The 21,300-nt window shown below is 39.3% G+C and overlaps 1 protein-coding gene across 10 annotated transcripts in view; it reads right to left on the minus strand.

Moving 5' to 3' along the window:
• Window positions 1–21,300, minus strand: part of DOCK10 (dedicator of cytokinesis 10) — a 162,986-nt gene that overhangs the window by 60,701 nt on the left and 80,985 nt on the right. For 8 of the 10 annotated variants that reach the window (XM_054835264.1, XM_054835265.1, XM_054835269.1 and 5 more), the window contains exons 5-14: window positions 17,481–17,553; window positions 17,029–17,163; window positions 16,621–16,755; window positions 11,658–11,841; window positions 9,920–10,005; window positions 7,663–7,746; window positions 6,424–6,579; window positions 4,679–4,900; window positions 3,798–3,920; window positions 3,090–3,172 (exon numbers count right to left, since the gene is read on the minus strand). In XM_054835264.1, coding sequence (XP_054691239.1) covers window positions 3,090–3,172; window positions 3,798–3,920; window positions 4,679–4,900; window positions 6,424–6,579; window positions 7,663–7,746; window positions 9,920–10,005; window positions 11,658–11,841; window positions 16,621–16,755; window positions 17,029–17,163; window positions 17,481–17,553 — 1,281 coding nt within the window. The remainder of the gene's footprint in view (window positions 1–3,089; window positions 3,173–3,797; window positions 3,921–4,678; window positions 4,901–6,423; window positions 6,580–7,662; window positions 7,747–9,919; window positions 10,006–11,657; window positions 11,842–16,620; window positions 16,756–17,028; window positions 17,164–17,480; window positions 17,554–21,300) is intronic. The other 2 variants (XM_054835266.1, XM_054835259.1) reach the window with 1 other exon arrangement.

A 21,300-nucleotide genomic window follows, 5' to 3' on the forward strand; every position in this document is an offset into this window, starting at 1 on the left:
GAAGCACCGAATTAGGACGCCATCCAAAAATACTGCCTGCTGGAACTGAGGGATGTCCACAAACCCCAGCTATGTCCTCTGCCCATGTGCAGGCCATCTGTGTAATGCACACACAGTAAGTCTGCAAAATGTTGAACTCACCGTGTATTTGCTAACACCACAAGCATATATTCCCATTTATATTTGGGAAATCACAGACAGAAATATTGGTTAGACAAACATATTCAGGAATGATTTGACCCTGTCCTAGGGAAAGCAAAAATACAGTATGATGCAGAGGTCTTTTCGATCTTATTTTCTAAGACTGTGGACTGCACATTGAAAAAGGAGCCTGCAATTTCAGAGAGAATACCCAATGTAACAAGTCATTGCCACCTCTGAAACTGAAGAAGTATGGAACTTGAGCCAAGGGTTTCCATCACAAGAAGTCTCAAGGAAACAGCCTGAGGAAGGCTCAGACTCCCAGGTATTCCCATATCCACTGTCCTGAGCATCACATAAGCAAGCTCCTCTCAAACAGAGCTCTATTGCTCTCGTCCTTTGCCACTTTCCAGCCCATGCTAATTAACCATTCTACATGCAATTCCAAAAAGAAAATCTCTGTTCATTTACCCAAGACACACTGTTAGGTGCAGCAGCAGCAACTGCTGCCTCCACTTAGATGAGTAGTAATAAAGTAGAGCAATTAATCTATAGAAAATGCTTCTGCTCACGTGGCTGTGGTGACTGGAAGCTGCTGCTATCACATACCATGTTGCTAGAACTCAAAAAACCTCACATGCAGGTTCAAATCTAGTGGAGCACTATTTATTTGTCAAGCTTGATCTAATGAAGATTTTATTCCTTACTCCAAATCAATGTGGCCTGTTACTACAAAATAAATTTATGCAGTTGTAATACTATGTCTGAGATGACCAAGGAGTTGCCAACTGGTATTTTAATGATAAAATATCTGAAATAACATAGAACTGAAAGAGGAGGAGAATTTTCTGAAAAGCACAGTGTTCTCAGTGCACCCTAGCTTGACGGGCATTTAAGGTGCTATCCACCTTAAGGGATAGAAGTAAAAGTCCATTCATGTCTGTCAGACTTCTCTTAGGCAGAGCAAGCGCAGACCTGTGGCTACAATCCTGGCCAAGGCACAGTACTACGTAAGGCGCCTGAGCAGTACAGCCACAGCACATCCACCTGCGTACCAGTACAGTACAGCACAGCCCAAACTCTGCTTCTGCCCACTCCCTCTCACCAACAGGCAACTAGTGGTTGCCACTTGAGAATCCTATGAAAGGGAAATGCATTTCCTTCAAAATAAGAAGAAAACATTTCTGTATTTTCTTTTTTTTTTTTGGCAAGGAACACTCTGAGATAAGATTTGCTGAAGATGTGGAAGCCTTCTCCACATGCATGAGTGACTAGCCAGACCCTGAACTAGTTAAAATCATCATGCTACCTAAAGATAGCTACAACAATGACTGAGCTGCAGGACATATCACTGATGGTACTGCCACAGACTGCAGGCAGGACAGAGTTAATAAAAAGCCGCAAGTCAGTCTGACGCCAAGCCTGCACCTCTTGCCATTGTACGGTCCATTACACGCTAAAAGCAGCTCTGTCAACCCAAGAGACACCCAGCAATATAATTTTGATGAATGGTCCTTTGGCTACATAGAAATAATAAATATTAATGAGTATCCTTGAGCTTGCAATGACAGATCAGAACACATTATCTTTCTCTTGACCATGCACATACTTCTCCTGTTCCTACTGGATATTGACAAAAATGTATGTCAATAAAAAATAAATGAACGCTTCAAATGGCCGTACCTTACTGTGCATTTTCTTCTTTGCCATCTAAGCACCGTATTCTAAATTCATAAGCTTCCCCCTAGATGTGGCAGGGGAAGTTGTGTATTTCTGGTGCTCCACACCAGAAACACACAGCTATCCCTCATGGTCATGGGCCATGCCACAACGTGACTTTTTCACCTAGCGCTCGCTCCTCCTGCCTCCCTACAGCTTCAGGCAGCTCTCCACCTGGCCTGCCACAGTCAGAACAGAAGCCACAGGGGAGAAGGAATACTTTCACTCGGCAATCAACAGCTTTGCTTTTTATAGGGAATATAAAATTGTATATTCCCTGCTCTATGCATGGCAGAAAGAAGGGAGAGCTGTCATGGGGACACACAGGAGGGTCTCAGTCAGGGAGCTCTCTCATCCCAGGGCAGCGGTAATCTGAGGAAATTACAGAACGAGAAGGAAAAAATGAAGAGGACAGAGAAAGCAATTACATGGAAACTTGAAGGGAGAACAAAAAGAAGAAAGCCATATCTGATTTTGCAAGTTAATTTGGTAGAAGGGCATCAAGAGGCACAGGGGTGCCTCAGTCTTGAGGATGAGGCCAGCAAGAAATTATCCAGGAGGAGAGAAAGGAAGAACAGAAATCCATTACTGTCTCTGCACTGACCTGCAATAAAACCCAACTGACCTGTCAAACAAGAACGTAACAGCTCTCTGCCACCTACTAACCACTAAAAATACAAGAGTACTTGAAGCATAATCCCTCAATATCACCCCCAAGGCACTGTTTTAGGGGCACCATAACCTCCAAATCCTTGGTTGTATTTTTCCTAAAACCTGACAGGTATCATAACAAGAACAGAGCTTCAAACTTGTGCACCTGTATTTCGGGTGGCCATTGTAATTCTATTTCAGACCATAATTATCTTCGTAGGAAATTTTTGTGAGAACTGTGACTTTGAAATCTCTTTGGTAACTTTTAGCACCAAATCACTGGTGGAGGTCACAATAAATTGATATTCTATCAGCCACCTTTGGTACTCCCTGGCAACTTCACTACACACCTGAAGAAAAGATTCCACCACAGTAACACTTAATGAGAAAGTAACCAACGTTCAGCTGTGTGAAAAATAGGGCAATGAAATAATACAGGATCTTCTGGGGTCCTGGACCACACAGAAAGCTTTGCTTAGCTTCAGGCAAAAGAAGTGGAAAAGAATAAAAGGATACAAGTCCAAGAGCAGAATAAGCTATAAGATGCTTATAAAAGTATAAAAAGAATTAATACATACCTCACTGACCAAGCAAATGGCATACGGTATTTTCCCAGCTTGCTGCAGAACTGTTTATTGGATTTTAACACTTTCTGTGCGCACTACAGAAAAGAAAAGATTAATTATTTCATTATTATCATTACAATATCTGAAACACAGCACAGAGCACATCTAAGTACTCCTCTGCTGAAAACACTGTAGTGTCCGTAAAATAATTTAGCCTGATACTGCCCATAACAGAAGGTTCTGGGTGGACAGCAAAGACATCACAGATGAATATGATGCTGCTGATGAATTAAACCCTTCACCATCCCTTCAGTCAGAACTGCATTAGTTACAGTCATTACTCCAGTTTTCTGTAATGTACCCAATGCAGATGCAGTGCCTGCTCTCAGGGAGAAACAGGTTCCTACCCCAACTTTGCTTGTATATGAACTGCGCTAACTCATAATTTCTGAAAGATAGCAGAGTGAAATTCTCTTTGAGTAAAGACATAACTGGCATAGGGATGCACCATGGATGGATTTGTATGTTGCAGACAAAATGTGACTTCATTCAATCAGTCAATGGAGCTTGGACATTTGCATTCTTAGGCATGGGCCTCCTGTGAGCTCATCCTGTTCAGCAACCACACACTGGTGAGATGTGTGAGCACAATTTGCAATGTCTTCAGCTTCCAATAGGCTGAAGCTGACAAAGAAAGAACTGATGTTCCTCTTACATTACCTTAAAAGAATCAGGATTCTTAATGTAAGGTTCAGCACTGCTGGCAATGTTTCCTGTAAGCACCTTTTCTATTTTTGCCACTAATACGATCTCAGAATGTGGATTACTTATTGAGAAAAGAGCCTGTGGATAAACAAGAGAACAGTTAAAAAGTATATAGCAATACTGCAGAAATGAAATACTGCCAGTGCTCTCTGTTGATGGAAACAGTAACAAACCAAATTCAGAAAGGATTACTGCGGATTATTATCCCTACATATTTAATACAGCCAGATGGAAAATAAAATCCTTTTGCTAGTGCTGCAGTAAGCTTGTGCACGTGCAGCACCTTGCAGCACGTGCAGTCTGCAGCAAACAGACTGACTCAAGTCAAGAAGCAGTATGACTACATTAGCATCACCTAACCTGTCTCTCTTGGACAGTACTTAAATGCTGGCATAAATCAGTCCCACCTTAGGGGAATGACAGGGAGAAGGAAGGGTAATGTACGGGCTTTCAGGGTAAGGCTTACATCAACAGCAGGGATGTGGAAGTGCTTTGAGATGAATGCAGCATCTCGGTGTCGCTTTAAGTTGCGATTTTGTTTGGCTGGTTTGGGAGACGTCAGAAAATGAACCCAAAGAGCACAGGAAACACGGGTGGTTTCTCTAAATAAGAGACACTAACTTTTTTTAAAGTTTTGATTGTAAACATGTTTAAAGTCTACATGGGGAGCTCAAAAATCAAGCATCTGTATACAAGTACCACTGATACACAAAAAAGAGTATTCTTGAAAACAAGAACCACCGGTAGTACAGCTAAATTCTCAGATGAAAATGAATACTAGTACTGAACTAAGTCACACGAGTCACTAAGTCATGCAAGACACCCCCATAGAATACCTGTTTTGGGTATTTCAGCCATTCTTCTGGGAACCCCTTGATCTGTGGTTCTTCCATTTCATTTGAGTCCATATTTTCAACAGTGCCATTTTCTAATGAAAATGAGGAACCCGAAATCATCTGTCTAACAAGCGTGTGGTTCAAATCCACGTGAAAATCAGCAGAGATCTTCCTGCCGTCCCTGACATCATACAATGCCACGCTCACAAAGAAAGGCTCTACCTGGAGAAAACACCAGAAACATAATATAGCACTGAGAGCAAGGGGGTAAGCTTTATCTTTTAATAGGTTCCTGCAGCTAGAAAAAAAGAAAGCAAACAAATATTATTTACAAATTATGAGATTCATTAAAAACACACACTCACACACAGCCCTGCCAAAGTTAGTTTCCAACCATGTGGTTTCAGGGGCTTTTAAAAGTAGTTTGTTAACAATGCGCCAGAACAGTAATTGACAGCTAACTTAGAAACTCGTAGAATAAAAAACAAATGTATTTGTCACGGGTAATTATTAGAGCAAATGAATAGAGCACCAGAGAAACATGTTACAGGATTTTTAAAATGTAGACTCAGAGTCATTATAAAAGAAAAGAGTGAGGATGGGCTTCCCAGGGATCGTCAGAAATGTGGTACAAAGATGACTAATGTAAGTAGATGAAAAATGTTTACTGGTACAAACATAAATGTGTGGGTGTATTATTCTGTGGGAAACACATGTTCCATTTTAATAGGAAACCAAGAGCATTCAAACCGCTGTGACAGTACCCACTTATTCTATTGCATAGTGTCGGGGAATTAAATCCTATGACTGTAAGTAACCTCCAAAGAGGCTCCGCAGTTCTGATGAAATAAATCAGTTTCAGAATAAGAATAGCACTTTCTGAGCTGTCCAGAAATCAGAATCTTAAAAATGTGGAGAAAGGGAACAATGCATGGCAGGTACAATACTCTATGCTTTTTCAGCCTCTGTAGTGAATTATTGCATGCCCTTGGTACAGTTATCATGACTTCATTTAAACAGTTATTCCAGTCTGCCAAAAAAAAGTATTGATTACATCATGCTGAATATGCAGTCACTGTAGAGGTCATCTTCAAATGAAAAAAAAAAAAAAAACAAAAAAATAATCAATGCCTTATATGTAATGTATGAAAGTTAAGTTGCCAGGACACTAATTTCTCAAAACTGTCCTGCTTCAGAGGAGAACTAACTACAAGCTACAGACTGACAGCTACACCTTGCTTTTCCCTGCCCCTTTTTTCTTAAAGTAAGAATAAGCAAAGTTTTCTGGTTTGTCCTGTTTTTAGCTGGGCTTTTCCACTAGATGAAGCATCCAGTCCTTTCTATTTTGCCTTCTCCTCTGTAATTTAATCTGCTTGGTTCCTGGTGTCTCTGAAAAACCAAAACCCAGTTCACCAGCAACTGATACTCAGTTGCCTCCCTACATAGTTCTTAGCAGTTTAAACTTGTTCTTATGGCAATTGTTAAGAATCCTCAAGGATTTTATCATTTTGAATTCCCCACCAAACTGCAGCTAAAAGTCTGCAATCTAAATCAGCTTCAAAATGTTTGTTAAAGAATTCATCGGTTTCATTATTCAATCCAAAGGGATAGGCAGAGGAGGACAAATGCAGTAAGTGTGCATGATAAGGCTTTCTTTTTACCTTCTCTTTGCAAAGCAACAAGTGCACAGAAAGAGAGAAAAAAGAAAGAAAAAGAAAAATCACTGGGAAATAAGTAAAGCTTACATTGGTTGAAGGATCATTTTCATTTTCAGTAACGCAGGCCTGGAGATTCAAACTGAGGGATTTGCAAGTTATCAGGATCCTCTTTGCAGGCTTTTCTTCAAATGGCTTGATCACCAAGTTTGCCCCTGGAAACTCCTTTTTCTGAGGATTCAATGACTGAAATAAGTTGGGCGATTCATTACATATAAGAAAAGCATGGCATTCCAAAAGCAAGCAAGCCTTTTAAAGGTCCTGACAATCACAGAAGCACCTGAACACCTCTAAAAAGTCACTGCCGGTATCTTCACATTTACCATAGTAAAGGAGTGTTATTCCCAATTTATAGATTAGGAAGCAAAGCAAGAAGATTGCCTGAGGACATACATAACGTCAGAGGCAGAATTAGGGATCCAAGTTAGGTTTCCTGTAATTTTAGAAGAGATTTTTTTCTTGTTTACTTACTGCTTCTGAAACTTTAGGTTTTAATTTCCTCATATAGATTAAACAGCCTCATATTTTCAGACTATAACACCACATTTTATGATTAGATTTCAGACCTTTCCTCTCCCTTATACACCACTATTTCAATTCACTTAATATTTTTAATAATGGCACTACAGTTGATTGACAACAGGTTCAAGTTTTAATATATTCTGAACGTGATTTTACTTATGTTCTTTTTAACTAAAAAAAGTTTCCAGTTAAATCACCAACAAATGTATATTCAGTGCAAGGAATAACATTATTTGAATCATGAGCTCTGACACTAAATGATGAGCAAGTTGCAGATAAAAAGAAAAGCAGCCTGCACTCCCTACACTTCCACCTAAACTTTTTTTCACATAGATAGCCTTTTGTACCTCCAACTGTACCTCCCCACTGCTTTTTATAACCATTCATGTTTTTGTAGTCAAATTCAGTGTATGAACAACAATAAAAACATTCCCAGTCCAAGAGAAGGTTCTGCTCCTGTAATATTTTCAGTTTGCTTTAATGATTCAAAGCTTAGCTAGATGAGACTAGATGACCTCCAGAGGTCACTTCCATCCCCAACCATTCTGTGATCAGATATGGGTAGAGTCTACACAGAAATCTCTATGAACTAGAGATAGCTCCCCTCACCCTTCAAAGCTGAAGTCTCAGGTATACCCAGTTGCTTGCTGAACTCCAATCCACTCTGGTGGCTTAGCCAACCCAGGTAGCTCAGCCCATCTGTGTTTTAAAATTTCTAAGAACTTAGGAAAAAAAAAGTTCACTTACTGCTATATCAGGATCCAAAGAGAAAAGATTTAGTCGCTCTGTATTTCGAGAAGCTTTCACTGTTTCTTCTGTTTCTGTGATGTACTGTGGTGACAGATAATAAATTAGTTTTCTGTACAAGAACAGAAATCCATAGTTGTTAGACTTCTAAATGAACGATCAATGTTTCATTTGTAACAACACTTCTCATTTCTGCAGTAGTTATCCCAAAACACCTTCAAGCACTCTTTGAAGGTTACATGCTTGTGAAGCAGGGATTTTCAGGCCATGGTATACTTCTAAGGAACCGCAAAATAGATCAGTTGAGTAATTCAAGTTCATATATGTTACTAAAGAATCCATTGTGTAAGATGCCAGAATGGCAGATCACTGCACTAAAGTCACTTTAGGGATTCCCCAGTCAAGGGAAAAAACAAACAAACCAACAGCCCCACAGGAAACCACTTGTGTCAAGGGGAGGGCAGAAAGGGGAGCAGGAAAGTGCAGCTCAGCCTTACAGGTGGGCAGACACACAGATTGCAGTGCAGCACCCAAAGGTAAGGCTGGGAGTCCTCTCCCCATCCATCCTTCTGCCGCAAGGCAGGATCAGTCACACCCGTTTTATTTCCGATGGACACGTGCCTAAGTTAATAACGAGCTCTCTGACAAAACCAACTCAACAGCTTCCTGAGGCCACCTGGTGCCTTCCTACTCTGCCTTTTAAAAGTTTATCCTTATGTCTAACTTTAAACATTTTTTGCTCGCTATTTAAGCCCATTCATCAAACATGTGAAGTATGCCCTACACATTCCCTTCCCCTTACAGATCCCTCATGATAGCTTTGAAAATGTTTTTCTCAGTCTAAACATTCTCAATTCCTTCAGCCTTTCTTTGCACTTTGTCTTCCTGACTTTTCTTTATTTTTCAATTTCTGAACTACTACCAGAGTGCACGACTTCCCTGGTTTACCCCAGACTGAGTACAATCCTTAGCTGCATGCTACAGGCTATGTTCTTATTCAGGTCCCGTGCAGCATTTTGTGTTTTTCACCATAGTATGACATTGCTGACACACATTAAGTAACAAGAAGCAGCAGCACAGCAAGACCAAGAGCTCCATGTTCACTTCCTAATACACCCCACCCATGGGCTGACTTGCAGAAGCAGGTCCTGCTGTGTCCCTGGTGTCCTGGTTTAGGTAGAGATGGGATCAGGAGATTTACCTGCCATGGACTATGGACAGGCCACAGATTGCTGCTGTGGCCAGGCCTATAGAGCAAGGGGGAGGGAGCAGGAATTAACCATATAAAGGGCAATACAAGCATCGCACAACCACATGCAGACCATCTATTTTAGCCTTGCAGGCCACCAGTGGTCTTTGAGATATCTTTAGGGCACCTTTGAGATATCTGAATTAACTAAACCATTAGAAAGTATTCATCCACAGATGAGGTGATCAGATACTACTGCTGTCCTTAATACATAAACTCACAGTTACATTTTATCTGGTTGTTTTGGACGTTTTTTTTGTTTGTTTTTAAATTCTAGGTGACCCCTCCATATACATGAATACAACACTACAAATGCAGACCAAATTCTGTCCTCATTAGCATATACAGCTTTCACTTCAAATCTGTGGGAGTAACATCCTCAAAGAGCATTTGGCTGTGTAGATAGATAGTATCTATAGTAGCTCACTGACAGAAGATTACAAACACATCATACGTTCATTTAAGAAAAAACAGTGAAATATTTCTAATCTAGCTTTTCACCAAAAGCTTCTTAGCACCATCTACACTTATCTCATCCACATGAAGCAGTTTATGAGATCCAGAGGACAAAACACCTCCCCTGATACTAATGCATCTTTCAACAAAATTACAGAAGGCAATGAGCAGTTCACAGCTCGTTTCCTTGCAAGTCACTCAGGAAATCTTGGTTCTCCAAGGGCCAACTCTTCTGAAATGCAGTTAAAAACAGTAAATATTTCACAGATAACTGCAGGGACCAGACCCTTACTGACTTCACAGGTCTAAATCAAATCACTCTAGGGAACACCTACTTTCTTTACATCCAGTAGAGCTTTTCTCATTTAAACAAAGCCATCAGCTGTTCAGAAATAAAATTCTTCCTGTCATTTGTCACAGCTCTAACAATCACAATGGGCTGTGCTATATTTTGAAACCTTTCACAATATTAATGATCATCTATTGGCAGGCATTTTTCACCTAGGTCGTACTTTCCACTAAGCTCATAAAGGTAAATATAACATCCATTACTTTTGCGAAGTCTGGGTGCAAGGTATTCTCTGATGAATCAGTCTCTTCTTGAGAGCAATCGTAATTCACCAAAACTTCAGGGGGGTCTTGAAAAGAAGAAAAAAAATAAGCAAATGTTTTTATTATACTTTCTATTACCATTGGGTTTAACAAAAAAAAAAAAAAAATCATCTATCCTCATGCTATTTCTTTTTATTCCCTTAGTATAATCAGGCTAACAAATGGAAGAGCTACTAACATAAACCTCTGTCCTCCTCAACCTCATCTCCCACTGGTGCTTACTGTAACTTAGTCCATATTTAACCTTTCAAACAAGAGGCCGTACTCTAGTCAGTGAAACACCTGACACATTCATCCATGACAAATATTCACGCCCACAAAGACACCTTCCTTTGCTCTCTCAGCCTCTTCTGAGGCAGCACCAAGGGTTTATGTCAGCCAAAAGATTTTGGACTCCCAGTAAAAGGGGTCTTCACTGAGGGAGGCAGGACCTTACCTGCTCTTTGGGAAGGGGAGGGATGCAGTCTGGACTCCACGAGCTGCAAATCTACGGATCAAGAGAACAGCACTATACAGCAACCCTTTTGCTTTACTTCACTCACCAGAGACCGTTCTCCTTTACCTAGGTAATTCAGCCCAATGTGAAATAAGTCATTACAGCCATTTAGGGCTCTTCTGCCAAGAAAGCATCATGCCTTTTGACAAGTTAACTCCACAGCACATTCCTGTTGCTTGTTATCAGGGGTTTTACCAGTAGAGACTTCTGTTTTCTGTTAGCCTTATGTCTTTGACCTTTTATGCACATATTTCTTCCTGTTTCATTAATATCCCTTATGGGTGGGATTTTCAAAAGTACTTCTCTGATTCTGAAGTACAAGTCTCTTGTGCCTCCAAATTATAAAACCACCTTTGGCTATATGAAGAGTATCCTGTCCCTCCAAAATCAAAATTGATTATAAACACCAGGCTAAAACGTTCAATTAGTTCTGAACTTCCCCAAGATTCAGATGCACATGGATTCAAAGTTTGATTCAGCTCAGAGCACAAGCAGTTCAAATCTACATTAAGGTTTCAAGTGTTTTCAGACTTAGAATTTCAGCTGGGGTTCATCCAAACTGAACATGGATTTATTATGTGGAAGAATGAGTTGCTGCCACATGAAGAGTGCAGTATGACAAAGCATCCAATTCTTTCTTCCACAGTGAAAGCATATTAATACATAAACTGACAAAAGCAAGAAATGAAAAGTCAATAAGCTTCCAGGGAAAGAGCAATATACCACAGCTAGGATTTTTTTTTAATTATTAGCTCCAGATTTTTAAAGAAAACAAAACACTGGAAAAAGAACCGATCTAACCTGTCTCCAGCACACAACTCTTTAAAATCTTCAGACTCCCAAGACAGTAAAACACAAAGTACTAGTGAGATCATTGACAGAGAGGACTATATTTAAAGAAGGGCTGTATATGCAAAGCAGAGCCACATTGCTCCCGCTCACTTTGTGGGGAGCAGCTTTACCTCCCCCACAGCCTTTTGAAAATGATCTGTGGGGAGTTAGCTGACATTGTTCGGGGACTGCCAAAAGACTGGTGCTGCTTCATCAGAAATCAATAGGTGCAGAATCCACTACAGACTCAGGCAGTTAAAATGATTCAATAGTGATCGCTGAAGGTTCAATTTTTTGCATTTGATTAAAAAAACCCCAAAAACAACAACACAAGAGACTATTCACTCTTACCAAGTTTCAGATCAGTGAGATCTGCACTTTTCCTTTCCTGAATGGTTCCCTCTGGATTTATTTGTAGGATTTTGTTGAGAGTGAAAATCCAGTCATCCATATCCTGTTCGTTTTCAGCTGCCAGCACAAAGTATGTGAGGTCATTCATTTTCAACTCAAAGGCATGTTTCCTAAGCCTGTTATTCTGTTGGAACAAAAGGAAAAGAAAAATAAACACTAGAATTAATTATAAAAAGGTACTGAAAAAGGCATCCATAAGATGGACTTGTATATGGCCACTCCTTAAAAATAACATTCAAACAAAATTCAGTGACTTTAAAGAAAAACCCAGTAGTGTGATATTAACGCAAATTTATGCTCATTTATTGTTGGGTCTTTGTGCATCTAAGATCTTCTGTGGCCATCTTCTAGTTAGCCATAGAAATCTAAGACTATGGACAATAACACTTCAAACTACAGTAGGGAATGCCTCCCAAGTGGAATAATGAAAGACCTCTGACGGTGAAGTACAGCATTGCTACCTGAGTTGTAGTTGTCTGGAGAGAACATCTCTAAAGCCCAAGTCTCCTACACCTTACCAGCACACCAGATACTCAAAAAGGTGCTAAGTCATACGAATATTTGCTCAGTGGGAACAGGACTGAGTTCACCAAATTCAAAGCAGCAAGCAAGCAAAGTCAGCACGCGGCCAAAGACTATTCCTTCTCTGACTGCTGAGGTTGGACCTGAATAGGTTAAAACTGTGAAGAATTTCTAAAATCTTCTGTTTTGAGATATTTAGAGATGCTGCTAACAAGCTACATAGAGGTAACAATTTCTAAGCATCTAATGAAGTTAGAAACATTGTGGTTAGGATGAAAACATTTATACATAATTTTATTTTTATATTTTTCACAAAGAGCTTCTGGATTATACGAGTCTAAACCTGGACTAAAGATTTACCAATAAATCTCTCCAGAAGACTGCAACAGGAAAAATTCCATGTGAAAAGATTACAATGGGTAATTCCCACTGCTGCCTTTGTGTTAGAAGAATTTTAAAAACGACTAAGGCAATTTCAACAATTCTTTGCAAGAGGCAAAAGGTGAGGTATAGAGCTGTTCAGTCATCGCAATGCTATCCTTTTCAAGTATAGAATAAAAATGAATGCCCAGTATAAGGGAAATAGATTGAGTTCGAGAGCCGTTCTGTATCACCAGATTTAACCTGCAGTAGATGGTTAATCCATCAATTTCTGTCATAAGAATTAACAGGTGCTTTGTTTAATTTTATTGAGCTGTTTCAGTAACTATGTGATCTAATCTAATGAGCTCCATTTCTCAAATCTATCAAATTAGCGAGGCTTTTATCTCTTAGTCTTATGGAAGCAGTTGCATCAATTGTCTCTCCTCCTTGCTTAAATCTGAAAGCACACCGACGCATCCTACCCCCTATTACTTCATCAAACTTACAACCACTGACTATGGACATCAGTGCCACTGTTTTGTTTTCATTATTCCAGAAAATTGCCATCACTTTGTTGACACATCTAACCTTGGAGTGATGCTGACAAATGAAAAACAATTCATCTACCCCATAACTGGCCATTTCACTCAATTTTGGTTTTCTTCATTAACAGTCTCAAATAACATGACAATGGTATCCTGCAGTTCTACAGACTATAACTATTTCTTAGTACAGACCTATAATAACAAGTTAATCAGAATAGCTTCTAAGCTAGATAGTGAGATGACAGTGACATTTTTATTTAAGAGGAACAGAGGCAAAATCTGATACTGATTAGCAGAGGAGGAGACTGAGAACCCAAGACACTAAGAATAAAGTTCCATGAACATTTTTTTTCCAGCAGCAGAGATGATTTAGAAGATTCCTACCCAATCTGTTGTTAATCACTTGCTCCAGTCCTTATATTACATGTCATGACCCAGCTCAGGAATCAGTTAAGACTGAACAACTTCTTCTGGAGCTACTTGAGTCAACAGAGTCAGTCAAATCTTGGCTTTTCAAATTGACTTGGGATTGTCTGTGTGTACGTGCACGCATGTGTGTTAGTTTTTAGTTCTGCTACTGGAAATTCTTTTGGTAGGAAATAGTTTTCCTCTCAAGTACTTTATTGAGGTGAATATTCTTTCAGGGATAAAATTTTAGTTCACCCAACATAGGGTAAGAATAGGGCTAGGTTTTGTAGCAATTGGTTCTCGGGTGTCTAATATTTTTCTTGATTCTGAAATCTCTCTAATCCTCCAATCACTGCATACATTCAAATTAACGTAAAACAACGACTAAAATTCCACTGAAACTTGGTTTTACTGATATAACATGACGGCTTGACCAAGAGCTAGAAGTTGACCAAATATGCCAAGAATCTTGGTAGTGGCCATTCAAAACTTTTAAAGATAGATTATTTGTATAAGTGGATTATGTATACCACTTTATGCACAATCTATAAAGAAAAACACTATGCTTCAATTTATCTTCAGAAAGTACAGACAGCATTAAAATGAATGTATTTCTTGTCTATATTATGTACTCCCCCTTACAGACATGGCCAAGATCTTTAAATCAGGTACTGTAACACCATTAGACATTATCTAATACAGCAATACATCTTGCATGCTGAATCTTAAGAACATTAAGGCAGGAAAACTTCAATATCCACTTTTCCATCTGCACTTCAGACTTCTGGCAAGCAGATGAGATCTACAGCAAAGCCTTTGTTTCAAATCTGAAGCCAACTATTTTCTTCCTGATCAGTTAACGGGGCGGGGGGGAAGTAAAATTTCTCAGTTTGCTTCTCTATAAGTTCTTCCATATGGAATATGGAATGTAGAGCTTGAGGTTGACTTGTAATTTTCAACACTTAATTTCAAGTTTTAAATTTCTTCCAGAAGGAAATAATACAAGATTCAGAAAGAAACTATGGATGAGCTACAAATGAAACATCAGGCTAAGTCTAATGCCTGCAGGGTCATTCTTCCAAAATAACAGAATTGTTTTGGAAGTATTTTGTTTTTTATCTGGAGATGATTTCTCCAGGATGTTTACTACAATTTAGATATTCAACCTCTATCAAACACGAGCTCAAAGTCATTCATAGAGAGTTAAATGATTTATAGTGGTATTAAAACTCATTAAATAGAGCTTTCACATCATGGTTTTCCTCTAAATTTTCAGTGCTACCCAACTCTTTCTCCACATTCTATGGTCTCCTTGATTATGGCAACTCTAAGCCAGGTTTTGTTTGTCAGCCCTATGATTCTAAGTTCATCACAGACTTTGATAGCTGGTGATACTTGCCCTATTACCCCCCTTGCTTAAGACTCTCCCTTCTTGCTAGTGAAGATACCTCATAAATTCGTGCCTCCCATTCTAAATGTCAATCAAAGAACAATCGGGAAAACTAGTGTCTGGGGGTAGGCAAGATGAGAGCATGCAGTTCAAACAGTTTGGGACAATTTGCAGGAACACTGTCGATTTAGAAGGCAGCTGTCAAAGTTCAGGAAGAGGATGTCAAATGTTTCTTGAGCTTTTTTGCCAGAGGTTAGTCAAAAAGGCCAGAAATCTTGCAGTCAAGAGATTTATGCTATCGTGCAGTGTCATCAGAAACAACACAGCAGAACAGGCATCCCCTGGGATAGCAGGAAATCTGTACTACAGGGAGGTTCTGGGCTTAACTAGAGCTCTGGTTGAGACTCATCTTAAAAGAAAGCACACTGCCAGCAAGCAGGAGCAAGCATTAAGTTCTAAACAGAATTTCTGCGTAAGAATCTCCTCTATGGCTTCTGCTACACTTCCAAGCTACCTGTTGGGGTCTTTCAAGCCAATGGACTGACACAGGCAAACATCATTGCTGTTCTACGTATTTATCTCCATCCTGTCCTACACCTGTTTGAAAAAATAAACACCCTTTTGAACTACACATGGGAAACAGTCATTCCTTACAGAGCTGGGTACTTTCCTGGGTGCAGGAATGAGGTTCTGCAGGGGGCCATCAGCAAATATTTGTTGCCAAAGTGAATTACTGATTATTTTTCTTGCTCCAAAGGGCCTGTTTAGGGGTAAAGGAGAGACTTCCCAACCAACAAAAGCTTGTGTTTATCAGGGGTCTTCCCTGGCAACCTGAAAGGTTTCTTTCAAAGCAACCCTCAAATCAGTCTGCACTAACACTGTTACCAATCTTTACTGGTTAAGCAATAAAGAATAAAGTATAGCTTAAAAAAAAATTTAAAAAAAATTCCTTATTTAGTGGGACTACATCAACCACAGTAACATACTATTCTGAGTAACATCTTGTTTAGAATGGAAAAAAAAAAAAAAAAAAAAAAGAAAAGAGAAATACCAGAATAGAATTAGAAAGAAAGGCAGACAAAGAGGGGGAAAAAGCTAAGAACTCAATCTTAGGGGATGTAAAAAAAAAAAAAAAAAAAAAAAAAAAAAAAAAAAAAGTGGTGTCAGATATTTCTGGCTATTTATTTTTCCAAGCCACACTAAACAATAAGGCTCTGTCCTACCTGCTGCCATTAAGACTCTCTATCACCTCCAAAAGTGATGATCTTCAAGGAGGCTCAGGATACAGGATTAATTTACCACTTGCCCAACAACTGACGCTTTGTAAACTGAGTCTCTTTAACCCACAACAAGCAAGCATGGTCTTAGTAAGCATATGGTAAAATCTGGCAGCTAAGAAAATAATTTCAGTGAAAACAAACATTTTATCATTTTTTTTTCTCATGTGTGCCATGGGCAAAGAGCATATGCATGATCTGCTACCATAATTCAACTGTGGGTGTTGTAACCTGCCAGTCTGAGCAGTTGCACAAATTTGAAGAGCAAAATTAATGGTGTTTTCATTTCATGAAACTGCTAATGAGACCACTATTCCATTAATGTATGTGGTGTTCTACTTGCCTTTTTTAAATTTATCTGACACCCAAACAATACAATGAAATAAATTGAAACTTACCTGTACGACTCCTGTACAAGAATCCAAGAAAATACATCCCTTTGGCTCCTTTGATATTTTTTCATCTTTATAAAAATTCATAATATATGAGTTATCCGACAACTGCGTCAGCTGGAAGTAGCGCTTTTTGAATGACTGAAGTGGGAGGAAAAAATAAAGAATTACAATTGCTGTACTGCAAATTATTTTAACCGATACTTTATTTGCAGGATTTAAATAATAGGCAACTGCTAAACGCACTTCAATCACACTATTTTGCAGACAAATGCAATATTACTTTACTATCATTGAAAGCAATGTAATCAAACCTGAGACATAAACAGCTAAATGACAATGGCAAACAAGTCTGCCTCTGTGGGCGGAGATAAATCCAACTGGAATAAAGACAGAATAATGCTGTCCCCTTACCCGAACAGTAATGCTATTGTTTACAGTGCTGTTGAAATTCCCTTTATAAAGCCATCCAGACTTGTAAACTCCTGCTGCTAACCCTCCTCCTCCTCCACCTCCACCACCTTTTGAAGATGAGTGGGATGTTGTATCCTGTATGAAAAACATGATTAATATTGCATGGACTTGCTTTTTGAATTTTAAGATGAAAGAAAACTGTAATGTATGAATATCTGCTTGACAACAAATAATCATCCTTTCATTCCTTTTAAAACAGGATGTTATTAATATGCTTGCTGTGCACATGATGACATAAGAGACAAAGCTGTTCCACTCTCTTCAGAGGTATTTAAAATATGAAATATTTTATAGGAGATAATGAGCCGCCATTATCATTCTTTACTTGATATTAAAGCAATAAATAATTCTTCTGCAGGGGGAAAAAACCCACCAAAAACCAGAATACATACTTCATCCTTATCCACATCTTCATGATCGATTTCAAAGGAATGTGACGGCAGTTTCTCTGGTCTACATTCATTTCTAGGAGGGGAGGAAAAAAGTATTTATTTATTTTTTTAAAATGATCATGTACCTGCTATTTCAGGGAGGCAACCATCCTGAGCTCCCCATGGCATCTTCGGTAAACCTATTGCTGTGATCCTATTACCTCCTTTAAAAATCACTACAGTTTCAAAATACGGCTTTTTTTCTTAAGCCCCATGTATCTTTTTTTTTTTTTCCCCACAACACTACGAAGTTGCAACAGTTCTATACAAACGATGAAATACCACTTCTTGTTCTCTTCACTGTTCTTACACCACAGGCAACAAAATCCAAGCAATTTCCAGAGATGTCCATTTAAGGCTGTCAGATGAATGAGACTGAACTCTTCAATAGCTTTTTCTAACCAAGAACAACGTTAGATTATTCAGCTTAAAGCTTTTACATTTCTTTAATATTTTAAGATCTTTTTTACTATTCAATATGATAAGCACAGCTTTAAAGTAATTTTTAAAAATACATAGTTATCTTTTTGATGTGGTGCCATTTAAGATCTTCATATTGTGGACTTTAAACCAAAACTGAATATGAAAAAACAAAGCACTTAAGCACTTCCTTAATTTTAAATGCATAAATAATTGTACTTAGGCCCAGAGTACTTCACATGTTGCAGAATTAAACCTTAAGTAACAGCCAAATACACATGACAAAAATGCAAAGATATTTTTAAATGGAGAAAAAATAGATTTTTCTATGGCTTGAGAAATACCAACAGTGTTTTCAAATTCCTGAAGATTACAAATTTTATCTTGGAAATCTTCAGTCATCATATGAAAACCTACAAAAGTTGTCATGCTAAAAACCATCATTTATCAGAAAGACTGACTTTTCCAGAACCTACTTTGATTTACCCAGCCTGAGAACGGGAACAGAGCAACACTTCTCTCTACCATGCAAGGAAGCAAAGCCAAACAGAAGTTGAGAAACCACACACTCCTAAGCTAGTTTCCTCTCTTAACTTAGCAAACTTTAGCCCACACTAGCACATAATGTTAACTGTCACAAATTAAAAAAAAGTCGTAACTTTGACCCTTTCATCTTCTATTAATTCATATACAAGTTACAGATTAGGAAGCAATAAGCAATACCTATCTCCTCCTCACTTTCCCCATTTCAAAGTCAGTGTTCTCATGATGTGACTACACCTCACCACAACCAAAATCAGCATTTCAGAAAAGCCAGGAGAACCAAGTGCACGCAGAACACAAGAGTGTTTTATTTCTCTGGTTTAGTTTGTTCCAGTCTTGGTGTTTGTTTGATGTAAACAACTGATCAATATTTTGAATAAAAGGAACATTTGTATTCTATTGACATCTGTAAATGCATTACTGTTCAGAATGTTTGTGATGGAAACCCATTGCAGGTTTTCCAATGCAACCAAGGGCAGCTGTTAAAAATTCTTACACAAACACTTCCTCTCACCCAAAAGAACCCCAAACCAAAAATCTCAAGCCAAAGCCCACCTTTAAAAAAAAACAAACCCATTCAAGCCTCCACATTTTTAGACAAAAACTCTATCAGCTGATTCATCATTCAGAGCTAAAAGTTCACCGCAGTGCTCTTGGGGTGACATGTGGGCAGACTGACCAATGCTCTCTGGCCACACCCGGACAGATACCACCACCGCACACATTTGCTTGAAGATCTGTAGCAGTAACAGGAGGTGTTAGTCAGCTACTGAAAAAAATAACCCCAACCCTAACGACCTTGATGCTACTGGGAAGGGGAAGGAGGAGTCAGAAATCTGCTGGATTAGCACGGGGCCGGCCCCTCACCATATGACACAGCAACTCTGCACCGCTCTGCTGCTCCAGGGTCAGAGTGGGAGCCTGTTCCATTAAACCACAGCCCTTCCACAAGCCTAGGTATACAGTAAGTTTCTTAGAAAGAAGGAAATCCTGTCCTCTCAGCAGAGCTATGAAAGACAGAAAAGGACAGACCACTACTGCTTCAGGTGTCAGATCTCACTGACCACCCATGAGCACTCATCCGCTCAGACCTCTCTGTCGTTCTCCACAGAAGTTTTTCCCTTCCTTGGATGGGAATCCTTTTGGGCATGCTGCTCATCATCCTAGGGCAGGCAGATAAAGCTGGTAAGGACATGATCCAGTTTGGTATACCCCTCTTTTTCTCTGCCTACTGCCTCTTCAGACCCTATAAAGATGCAGAATTCCAAGGGACCAGATCTGAAATATCTACCAAATGTTCCAGGTTTTCTATAAACAATAGTAAAAGCTTTGCTAATGACTATTTCTGTTCCAGACACACTGCCACCACAGCACACACCACTTGCTCAAGAAGCAAGAACACACCAGCACAAAGCATGAAAAATGGTGTAAAAAGAGGTAGTGAGAGCTCACAGAGAGGAATTTAAGGGGTAGAAAGACCTGAGAAAAGCCTCAAAGGAGGAACACACTCAGAGAAAAACTAAAACAATTGCTAAACATTTTGGTCATGTTGTGCACATGTTGTTGAGCTCTTCCCTGGTGCCACAGCACTACCTCAGTGGAATTGCACCACGGACACGTTGAGTCCTCACTGCCTGCCCCAGGTGGTCGGCATCACGCTGCAGCTGCTTCCCAATCAGAAAGGGTCAGTATTCAGAAAGAACAACTTCGATATCTGATAAAAATCTGCTACACCACGCAGCCATTACTTGACGTGTTGTATGACTGTGAAACAGCACAGCGTGGCCTCACGTGCAAACAAGTATGAAGTCCTTCAGTGTTGCTGAAGGCTGCTGAGTCTCAATTTCTGTGTTTCTAAATGTTAAAGCCCACAGGAGGGTTCAGGGCACCCTCAGTGAATGGAAGCACTTTACCCACAGTTAGATCTGGTATTGTAAATGATGTTCCTTTCTCATGATGCAGAGCTAAACACTTTAACACTCATTCAATCTTCCCCAACACCGTGATTTCCTGTAAAGGAATTGATACAACAACACGCTCAGATTTCTGATTGTGCGACAGCAGTTTTGCACAAATGAAACAAAAAACTGCAGTTGACAGTGAGGTGCAATACTACCACAAGGATGTACCGAGGCACTTGATTGTTAATGAGGGGATTGAGTCTAAAACGCTGAACTTTGTAACGTACATGTGCACATCAAGGTCCATTGATGTTGAAGAGGCTGGAGATGGTATGAAATGAGGTGGACTCCAAACCGGCTCTGTTTAAAGTATGTTAAGCTCAAAAGCCATGGCAACTTTCAGCAAACAAAATATAAACGTTCCTCCCGTAACTTTGCTCTGAAACACCAACCAGTGCTGCATCCAAACCATTCCTGAGTGCTATGTTCTGATAGAAAACAAGTATAATCCTCTATGCAAGGGGGGAAAAAAAGTATTATGTGAGGCACAGTAACATCCCTGGAGCATGAACTCAGGAAAGCAAATCATATTAAGCACCATATTAAAACAACCTTCACAGAAGACAATGTATATAATCAGCTAAAATGTACTTCTGTGCAGAGTGATGCAACCACATCTGCCAAATGCATGTTTCATTAGAGTGAAGATGCTTAAGGTTAAATGGCAAACTGCTGTGCTGTGAACATTTTTCTTGAGCGCCAAACGCATTAATTTTCTAAAACAATCAGTACACTGGGTACTTAAGAAAAGGTATGTTTATAATCTCTGTTTTGTAAAACTGCTCTTAATGGCTTTTTGTGCTACCATATTCACTGTTCATAAGAATTCCAACATACAAGAGAGAATGCAGATCTGA

The sequence above is a fragment of the Grus americana genome, chromosome 9 (assembly GCF_028858705.1).
Source record: "Grus americana isolate bGruAme1 chromosome 9, bGruAme1.mat, whole genome shotgun sequence".
In the NCBI taxonomy this organism is placed as follows: Eukaryota; Metazoa; Chordata; class Aves; order Gruiformes; family Gruidae; genus Grus; species Grus americana.